Source organism: Vanellus vanellus (genome assembly GCF_965231255.1).
Source record: "Vanellus vanellus genome assembly, chromosome: 1".
Classification (NCBI taxonomy): domain Eukaryota; kingdom Metazoa; phylum Chordata; class Aves; order Charadriiformes; family Charadriidae; genus Vanellus; species Vanellus vanellus.
In genome coordinates this window covers 207108251-207118995 of record NC_138905.1, presented here as the reverse complement: position 1 = coordinate 207118995, position 10745 = coordinate 207108251, and the positions used below count along the sequence as shown (strand labels likewise).

Sequence of the window (10745 nt, the reverse complement as noted above, 5' to 3'; positions counted from 1 at the left end):
CACCATCAGTGAATATCCTGTGTTAGGGAATTCCACAGCTGAGTTATTTGCTGTGTAAAAAAAGTACACCCTTCTTCATTTAAAATCTCCCATAACTTTTAATTGGGAGTACTTTGCTTTTTTAGTTACAAGGAATAACGAATAAGCTCACTACATGCAGTCTACCAGCTCAATCAGATCCCTTCATGTGGCCAAGCTGAAGACCTCTAGAGTTTTCTGTTTTGCTGATGTGGATGGGTTTCCATATTTTCCTACATCCCTGAGCAGCCTGCTGCTTTTCTCTACGCTTCGTGTTTTATTGCCTGTGAACTTTATTTTTAGGGCTGACAGAAAACAGTAACGGTTTCCACCCCCAAATAATTTTCCTCAGTCTTTTCCAACAAACAGCGATTATCTGTAGTTCTCTGGCTTGTGGTGGTTCCTGCTGTAACAGTAATCAAAACAGATAATATTTTCTCTAGTCCTTTGCTAACATTTTTACTCTTCTAGATAAATCCAAAACAATTCCATTGACGTCAGTGGAGGTACTTCAGATTGACATTGCTGAAACTGAAAACATAATTATGATACCATTAAGAACATCCTGTTTGAGGCAGGCTTTGTTGAAGATATAATTTTATAAAAACAGGAAAAAAGAAGCATCTTCAAATTGGATGAAATTTCCAGTTATCACTACCGAGGAGAAGTCAAGAGGATGGTACTGTGACTTCATACTTTTGTAGCTGATCAGCTCTTTCCCATCATATATTTGTGAGCTTTTTACCTGTGCGCATGGCTAAGGCTGGAATTGCTGCTGATGTCATATTTATTCTCCGGAGATCTTACTCCCCTGTTAATACCAGGTATCGCTGGCCCTCATCTCCAGGATGTAGCGATTAAGCCCCATTATGGAATTAAAAGCTGAAACAACGGGGGCCTTTGTGTGACGCCAAGTTCACGCTCGGAGCTGGGGTGGGAGCTCAGCTGCCCGGTGGCAGCGTTTTCCCCGGATGTGAATACCTCGCAGGCGACGGGGTGCCGAGGGCAGTACCCTTTTTTCTTTTATGAACAGCAGCCAGTAAAGGCAAATATATACTTTTATTATTCATCTGAGAAGGAAAAAGGGCCCTGGATGGAACTGAATATGGAAAAATATTCAGAAAGCAGTGAAATCGACAGTTGTTAAATGGCCAGATGAAGATAGGGTTGGCAAAATAACCTTGTAAAAGAGGTGTAAGAGAGAGCACTTGGGCAGATTGCAAAGCTTGGAAAAGCAGGTTGGATTTAAGGATATATCCTGTAGAAAGAAGAAAAACAAAACGAAACAAAACAAAGAGTCAAACATAAGGATGGCTATACTGGATCAAAAAAAATAGCTCAGTGTTTGGTTCCCCCCATTAGGAACACCTAGACAAGAATATAATAATAGGACAAACATACAGTACTAATTCCCAAGAAAAACATATTAATTTTTAGTAACTTGTAGGTCAGGAAACCCATGAAGTAGGGACTCATGAGGAATCATTTAATGGATGTTTTTTTTTCTCCATGAATTTGTAAAGACAGTACTTGTACCATACAAACTTTAAGTACTCAGATTGTAAACTAAAAGGAATTTGCTCAACAATGATGGCCCTTTTGGAAGGGTTGTGAATATTATAGCACCAGGAGTGGATTCTCCTGTGGTGAAATCAGACAAACTCCACTGAATGTCACTGTTAACGCTCTGTGCAGAAATACCTCACTGCAAAACAAAACAAAGCTCTGGAAGCATGTGCAGATCATGGCATGAGCTCTATTTTTTATTTCTTTGATCTCAGACATAGAGATACAGGAAATGAAGAGTTACAGGCTGCTATATAAACTTTAGAGATGGACTTACTGTCGCTTCATGTGTTGGAGGACCATTTTGCTGTAGCTGAGAACTCAAAACGAAGGTGTATTTCTTACCTTGAGATATTTTACTTAGTACTCTTTGTTCATCCTCACAATGTCAAAACGGCTATCTCGCTCCATTCCTGATGCGCTGTCTTTATATTTTTTTACTATTGTTTCTCTTTTTGGTAGGCTGTTCATTGGGGAAGTGAATAAATTAAAAGATAAATGGAAGTGTCTTTATGCCCAGTATAACCTTCTTCCTGGCTTTCTTTGTATAATTAAATCTTTCCATTTCCAGGATTCCAGAAGAAACTAATCCCAAGGACCTCATGCCATGCATTTCACAGAGAAGCTCTAGATTAAAGATGAAGGCGAAGAGAAGACAGCGCAGACACAGTAATTCAAAAAATATCTAAAAAGAAGGAGGAATGTTATGTAAAGATGTTAATGTGAAAGGAAAAAGCAGTGACATAAGGCTAGAAAAGGGAGATTGGTAAGTCCCCCCCACTCACCTCAAAATGGTATGTGTTTAAACTGTAGAAATTGCTAGTGCTTTGAGTAAAATGCTGTTTCTGCTGTATTTGGCAAAGGCAGATGAGAAGAGATGAGGACGCTTCCTGCAGTATTTATGATGGCTCAGGAAACGACAAGCTTCACTTTTTTTTTAATGTCTTCGGATATACAAACTGTTTCAAAACCTTATAAAATGATAAATATTATAAAATAATAAATATTTAAAATCTGGATAATGAAAAAAAGCTAGAGCATAGCACTGGGCTTTTATTCAGATGGGTAAAATAACTAACCTGGGATCCTGTTTCAATTTGTGCTAATCACATCTAATCCGTACATACATGTATACGGACAGGTAAATTTATATAAGACAATTACATTTAAAAGCACTTCTTAAAGAAAAATTAATTGTCTTAAACTTTTATTAGACAGCAGATGAAGTAGAATCACCAGTCTAGTGTGAATTAAAACTACTATTTTCCTACAGCTCCTGTGCACCTCTTGTGCACAATTCTATTGCATGTGTATTGACTTTGCTGTCTCAGAATACCACTCCATGTGTGATGGAGTAGCTCAGGATACCTGAATGACTATGTAAGTCCAAATAAAAGCTTCTCTAGGGTAGTAACCATGACTTTTTAAAGGACCCATCAGAAATGTTAACACATTTGAGAGTTCATTTGCTGCTTGTTGTGCTATCTGGAAGAGCAAAGCTGCATTCAAATATATTTTTACTTAAAAGAACAGCAGTACAGGCAAAAAAAAATTAAAAGCTCTACCAAAACAAAATTCCACGTGATTACCCTTTTCTTCTTCTGTAGAAGAGGAGGCAGCGGATGCTATTTAAGTGACATAATGCACTTATATGTCCTCAGATACATACTAGAGAGACCATGTAAAAACTTACACAGAATGCAGCAGAATAAAGAGAAGACGGAAGAGGCAGCTTTTGCTGCAGCAATTTGCTCTTGTCCCTAATTCTCCCTAGTGGTGGGATGTATAGTAGGGCCGTGGGCTTGTGGACAGGTAAGATGCGCTTTACAACAGGGTGTAAAGCCAGTGCAGTTTTCCGAGCTGTACCACTAGATGGAAGCAGATATTGCATGGTTCGCACGTAGTAAGCAGGGTGAGGTGTGCCAGCGGCAGCCGCTTCCCCAAAGGAGAGGTCCTGGATGTGAATGGAAGGGCAACAGGAGATTGACGGGAGGTAAGATGCTGCCGATGCATCAGTGGTACCTTTGCCCTCTCTGAGGGCAAAAATTCTGGCTCCTACTTTATTTCACGTGCTGTAGAGATGCTAGCTGAGCAGTGCTGAGCATCTCTCGGAGATGCCTCCTTGAAGACACAAGGGTGCCTCACTCCCAACTTGTGCTGGCAACGCTGCAGGCCAGTCAGCTTGTGTGCTTGCTCCCAGGTGTGTCCCATTGTCAGGACAGTCTTCCTAGGAATACACCTCTGGAGTTTTATCCCATTCATCTCAGTTCATACAGAAATTAATTGTACACTAGAAAACCGATCTGCTACTTTCAGTCAAGTATTTGCTCTCATGTCTTCTTCATTTGTCAGTACAGTGCCTCCTCCAGCGTGGTGCATGGATTGTCCCGTGTGTCCTTAGGAATGATTCTTTCTGCACAGTCTTTTGTCTGATGACATCTGTCTTCTATGTCTTTTCTCTTTAAGAAGCACTAGCAAGTGAATTTCGAGCTCAATAAAGGGCATGGTGTGTCTCTGTTTTGTGCCGTGTTCCCTGTGGGGACTTTGGCCGTGAGAACAGGCTACTTTCTGTCAATGTTGCATCTTTCCAGGACCCCCCAAGTCGATGCAAGTTGGTTGAGTGTCCACACAGGCTGTGGAGCTCACTAGTTCCATTCTTCGTAGTCTTTAACGCAGTCTGGGATCTATTCTGTTTTTCTTGTACCTCAAGACTCCTGTGCCCTCAGAAAAATATCCACTTAGCACTAGCTACTTCGTCTTTGAGCTTCATGTGGAAGAAATGGCTAGCAACTGATGGGACTGTTTTCAACCTTCTGCCTTACTAGAGGTGAGAAACCTTTCTGAGGGGGAAGCACTTGAAGGAACAATGCCTCATACCCTATCTTTACATGTCCTTGATACTCTGGACATCTCCATCGGTGACTTTTTTTCAGCCGTCCCACCATTCGGTGCTGCTTATTGCGGCAGATAGTATTTGGTTAGATGGACTGGACTAACAGGAATTTTTTATGGAATAAACTGCTGTTCACCTGCCAGGTCTGCTGCTCTAATTCTCTCTCCTCCCCTCTTCAGCTGGCTGCTCCCTCTCCTTGTGGAGGAGGTGGCTGTAGGGTTGCTTCCTTGCCATTGCAAGGCTTCCAAGGCAATCACAGAGCTGTGGTGATCCCATGGATGGTGAAGATCCTTTTTCTGATGCAGTACCTTGAAGGTAAAGTGTCAGCTAGGAAGGGAGTGATGAGAAGAGGTCAGAAGGAGCAAACCCCAGAGATCAGTTGGTACCCAGAACCTTGACTGGAAATTATGCCTGCCTTGGGAATTGTATTAGTGTTTAGATGCTATCCTAGGAAATGTTTATGTTTAATGGCTGGGAGAGTAAGACATGAGTCTTCTGAGTATAGGTAGATTAAAATTGCCTCTCCTCCTTTCCACCCGGCCCTTGAATTGCAAAAGAAGTTGCCACTTGCATGTCTCCCCACGTTGCCCATCAGCAGACTTCCTGCTCTCAGGTGTCCTGCACCAAACCTGGGGCTGAGCAAAACTTTTTCCCAGTTGCATGTGGACTCAGAGCCCTTGCATCATCAGGCAGCAGCTCTTGAACTGGAAAAGGCTTTTGGATAAAGGCTGGGAAATGCTGTCAGGCTTTTGAGAGACTAGACCTTTGTGCACATTTGGCAAATGTATTGAGGTAGAAGAAGCCTTCCCTTCCCGTCAGGGACCATAAAAACCTCCTGATGGAGAAACCATTGGTCCCATAAGAGTTTATCCTGCTAAATATGCAAAAAAGCTCCAGAGTTTGTAGACCAGTGCCTGTGTGCAAAGTGAGCTATTGTCATCACTCTTCCCAACCTCTCCAAGGACTGTGCCCAGTGAAGGCTTTGAAGTTTCTCAGGTGATGCTTTGCTCAGGGAGCCAGGAAGGCACGGCCATTTTCTCCTGAGATTGAGAAACATGGATACATTTTCCCATGTCATTTCAGCTCTTCAGTTACAGCAGGAAGACAGACATCCCACCCTGTGGCAGAGAGCAGCTCAGGTCCTCAGGACAAATGGCCAGCTCCAGCAACCAGGAGGTCATCCTAGTGTTTCCAGGGTATATGCCTGTCTGTGCTTTGTTTTGTTTTCTGGCAATTTGGGATTAGCTTTCCAAAGGAGGGAAGAAGAATTTCCGTTCTTTTTTTTTTTTTTTTTTTTTTTAATTTCAAAATACCTGAAAGGTATTTGAATATCACAGTGGACAATGGGAATCCTAGTCCACTGCTTCTCAAATCTGCTTCTTTGGGAAGCCAGGGAGGACATGAAGTTGAAAAGCTGTTCCCTTGGCAAAGCATCCCAGCTCATGCTGAAGGAAGCACTGTGGAGACCTTCTCCTCTCTGTGTGAGCAGTATGGGAAGCACGCTGATTCTGAGGAGGCAGCAGTAGGTACTGTGAAGGGCCAGGACATGCATGGGAACTGAAAGCAAGCCAGGAAGAGGGTTTGTAACTCCAGCAGGAAATGCACACAGGCTCTTTAGGTACCTATACTTCCACGCAAAAAAGATATTTGTCTGTCTGTCTGTCACACATGCAGGACTTATTTAATCCCCCAGTGAAATGCCAGAAGAAAAAAAACACAACACATTAGACAACAGAGTATACAAGTTTGTTTTTTTTTTTTTAATTGTTAAGTGAAATTGTATAAAGTGCAAATAAATCAATATAAAAATTCAGGAAGAGAAAGTGCAGTACATTGAGTTTACCACTTTAATTAGCGAGACGATTAAAATTGTTTGGGAACACCAAAACAACCAGATGTGAATTCTTTGGTTTTTTGAAGCACTTTCTTCAGGAGTTTGGTGACCTTTTCCCTGTGGGAAAGAAGCAAAAAACATAGAGACTGTGCTGGAAATGGACAATGCAGACAACTATGTTTTATTTCTAGTGTTCCTCTAGCATGCCCTGAGGAAGGTGGTGCCTAAAGAAGAGCAAACCTGGCAAAGTTTACCCTGTGGGGTCGATTCTGGTTACACTCCACTCCTACTGCTGAGTAGTTTCTGCCTTCACTGAACTGTCCCATTGCCTTGTTAAGTTGCACAGTATCCCTCTCATTTCCCTGCCAGTAGCCCCACTCGCTGAAACAGCTCATTTGCAGAGCAAGGTCCACGGGATTTGTTTGGCAATATGTAGGTGTGCAGGAAGACAGCGCGCCAGGCTGCTGTGCTGCTGCTCCATCACCTCTTGGTTGCAGTGGGGACATGCTACAGAAGGAACACAGTGGATGGAGTAAACAGGAACGTGTTTTTCCCAAGTTTGTTCCCCTTGTTTCTTTTTGGTAACGTGAAGAGGCCTTTGCAATAAGGGAGAGTAGTGAGTACCTGTACCCCAGTAGGTTTTATCTTGAAAATCAAATAATGAATTTACCGTATAACCTCTGAATTCCTCGCTTATCGTCCTCTGAAAGTCTGAAGGTTGATGGGTTCACAAATGAGTAGAGAGGGTACATCAGAGCTTCACGGTTATCTGAATGAGCAAGTCCCAAAGAATGGCCAAATTCATGAGCAGCAACAAGGAACAAATTGACTTCTGCAGCACAGAAGCATAAAAAAATATGTTAAAGGTATGGCATTTCTTTTTAGCATACAAAGAATCGAAGTAGCAGGAGAATCGATATCTTTCATTCCCTTGGAATGAAACCTTGGAGTTTTGGTTATTAGTGAACTTTCTTATGTAACTATAATATTTTAATAAAATCATTACTGGTCCCTTGCATATGCATCTAGAGACCCTGAGTCTTTTTCCATCTCTGCTTTTAGTCAACCTTATTCCTACAAGCAAGTCATTTTACCTTTTCATAATTTATGTAAAAAAACAGAGGCTTGTTTAGCCCGTGAAAAGTGCTTTAAAATATGGATAGAACAGGCATTATATAGCTGCTAATGGTAACAAAGCACAAGTACTTAGAAAGGTAGTTGAAAAGAACAGAAATGTTGATACTGAAATGGTATGGAAGCATGAAGAGTTATGGAAAACATTTCCTATGGCTGTGTCCTTCTAAGATGTACAATATTTGCCTTTCCCCTTCATACACGCATGTGGGTTTTACCTCGATTGGACTCTGACCACCTTTCATCATCATCAAAATGAGCATCTCCGCCAATCCCTTCTCCAGGTGCAAATGCATGAGCTAGTGTGTTACCTCTTCCATCAAAAGGATATCCATCACCGTGCTCTGCATTTGAAAAGAAATAAATGTCAGCAGATGGCAGCAGCTGTAATGTTTAAATTGAGCAAATTGAAGCATGTTTCTTGTTTGTGCTAGTTTTGTTCATTACCAATCCTTAAAAAAATCCTACAATACCAGCAAGGGTGTAAAATGAGGAGCAGGAAACACTCTCCAAATTCATGACTTAAGTTCAAAATTTGTATTTGATAATTCAGGCTGCTGCATGTTTCAGAAAGAGCTGAACATTTTTTTTTCTGAGCTTTTGTCAGAAATGTGTTTCTGAGGCAGCAATCAGGGATTATTTCAGAATAAAAACTTAATGCTTGACAACCTTGTCAGCACCTGAGTGTTTTCAGTGTTGGAACGTGCTGGGCAACATTGTCACTTCTACTGGTTTTAGTGGAAGACAATGATTTGGGGTAGATAACCGTGCTCCTGAAGAGCCAAGTTCTTTTGTCCCCAGCCCTGTGATACAGTCTATTGCCTACTTCTATCACAGAGCAGGTGGAACGTTACCATCTCCTACCTCGAGTAGAGCTGACAGGATGATATATTTGTCCTAGCTCTGAAAATTTCCCCCTACCCCTTAGTGAGGTTCAATGTGGTTGAGGAGTATTTGGGGACTCAAATGCCGTTCTGTGTCCTTTCCCTCAGACCGTGCGGATAGACCTTGGGGCAGAGCTAACACAGGCAGAAGAGAGCTAGTCCTAGGGTATGATGAGGGATTAAAACCCATTCCAGCTTGCAGGATCCTTTCTCACTTTGACTGGCACATTAGTCAACTTTTCGTGGTAACATAATATGCTTCCCATCAGTGAAGCACGGGCCTGGGACATCGCGGTGTTTATATGCAGTCACCTACATGTAAGCCAGGTGTCTGATCTTCACTTGCAGTCAATGGAGATATAGTAAATATTGTCAATGGATCCAGAGAACCAGTCAGCTAACCTTAAAGTAGGCATTTGGTTTGGCTAAGTTGAATCATCTTACGTGCCAGCTACAAGTTAAAGGTATGGCTACATTCATGTATTAGTCTGGATCACAAGTGAGCTTCTGAAGTGACTCTGCTGGTCATCCGCATAAACCATGCTTTGGCTTGCGCCTTGGGGCAATCTTGGAGTGCACCAATGGGAGTCCTTCTGGAAGAAAACCAACCAGAGGGTGCTCTTTACGGCCAAACCTAATGCGCCCCAGCTGCCAGAGACTGTTCAGTCCAGGGCACCAGACTAGATCTAGACCAAAATTAACCTGCCCTGAATGTGCCTGAATCCAGCCTGTGGAGGCTGGATCTTCAGAATCGGCTGTTTTGCTCTACGGATCTGTGCCCATTAGTTTGCACTATTTGTCTGGGCAGACATAGCCTTCAACATCTGAATTGAGGTGTCTCATTCTGGAGCTGAATTCTCCCTTCATTTCACAACTGTAAATCTGAAAGGATTTTCTAATGATTTCATAAGAGTAAAACTGAGTCAAAATATGTAAAATTTGGTGGCATGATAAAGAGAAGATAAAATGTATGCAGACTCCAGAATAATTCCAAACTCTGTTGTTTCTTAAGGATGTGGCTATAAAAATACATGCTTTGAGTGAAATATGGACCATTGCATTTTAAAAATAACAGGTATTCTCACCACGACGTGCAAATCCAATCACAATGTCTGCCTGTCCCTGGAATACTCTTTGGAACTGCAGTGGAGTCACATCACTCCATACCATGAAAGCCCTTTTAATTGCATTATCCACTTTCTTTTGGGGTAGATCAGGTGTATAATTGACAATCCTGGCAGCAAAAGGAAACAGGTTAATGTCATTTAGGTTGTGAAGGAAACCCGCATAGTTAAATACAAAGCGACCCATTTCCCCATAAAACCTGAAACATCACTAACTTGTAAGTTAAATGTCTCTTCTTCCATCTTGGACTTCCAGGAAATGTTTGGTAATCTGCTACATCAGGGAGTCCACACCTGGGCTTTTTCATTGTTTCTTCTGTTTCTGCATCTAATTTTCCAGTTACAGTCAGGTGGAAAAACCTCTGCATTTCTTTAATCCTCTCTTCTAAGCTTAGGCTTTTTGTTTTTGAAAGAATTGGAAAGAATTTATCAAGATAAGCCTGGAATAAGAAACGGGAAATAAAAATTAATACTTATATCTGTGATCTCCTGGTAATTGCATTTTCCATTTGATTGAACTGTTTCTTCACCCTGCAGTCATGGCTAGTTGTAGATGTATTTTTTCTTCACATTTCAGTTTACCGAATGCTGTTCTCTCTAGTATAGATTAGCATATAGAAAGAGAATTGCAATAACAGCGAAACACTGTAAGGAAGCAATCCTTTTAAGTAAGCACAATTTACTGAGCATTCAAATACGCAGCCTTCCAGCATAGTATACGTAATATTTTTGGGGTGTTTTGAAAACGTCATGCTCCCCTTTATTTACCACTTGGAACTTGGTCTTTTTTGTAAGTTAGACTTAGGACGTCTAAGCTAGTCAGCAAGTTTAAATTGTTTTGTGTCACCTCTGCAAAAACCGTTGTGTTAATGTAAGGTAAGAAAATAATATAAACAGATAGGAAAGGAATGTAGAAGCTGAATCAAAAATCAGGTCAATCATAATGCGGTTACGTTGCTCCCCTGGTAACATACCTTTACGTTCTCAAAGTTTGTGTTGCTCCATGATTCTGGTTTAAGTTGTGCAGGGAAAGCAAGACTCTCAGGCAGGAGGATGGCAGCACAAAGTAGGAGGTATTGCATGGTGCCCAGATTGCCAAGGAGCCTTGCTGCGGCAGAAAGGGTTTGCCCTTCTGTCTCCCAAGCCCACACCTAAAATGCTTATATAGATCCTGATAGCTCCAAGTGGCGATTACATACATGACTCACTTTTTGCGGTGTTAATGTAATGTCATCACTAAGCATGTTAAACAAATCTTTCCTTTGACTTCCCTGTTGATGTCATGACACAGC

At 41.6% G+C, this 10745-nt stretch overlaps 1 protein-coding gene across 1 annotated transcript; it reads right to left on the bottom strand.

The window, feature by feature from the left end:
• Positions 1–6405: 6405 nt before the first annotated feature.
• Positions 6406–10537, bottom strand: MMP7 (matrix metallopeptidase 7; the record flags this gene model as incomplete). Its single annotated transcript, XM_082496545.1, has 6 exons — positions 10428–10537; positions 9670–9893; positions 9415–9563; positions 7664–7789; positions 6982–7143; positions 6406–6428 (listed from the first exon to the last, which is right to left on the bottom strand). Exons 1-6 carry the CDS (start codon positions 10533–10535, stop codon positions 6406–6408), a joined length of 792 nt encoding a protein of 263 aa, XP_082352671.1. The 5' UTR covers positions 10536–10537.
• Between the last annotated feature and the right edge of the window lie 208 nt (positions 10538–10745).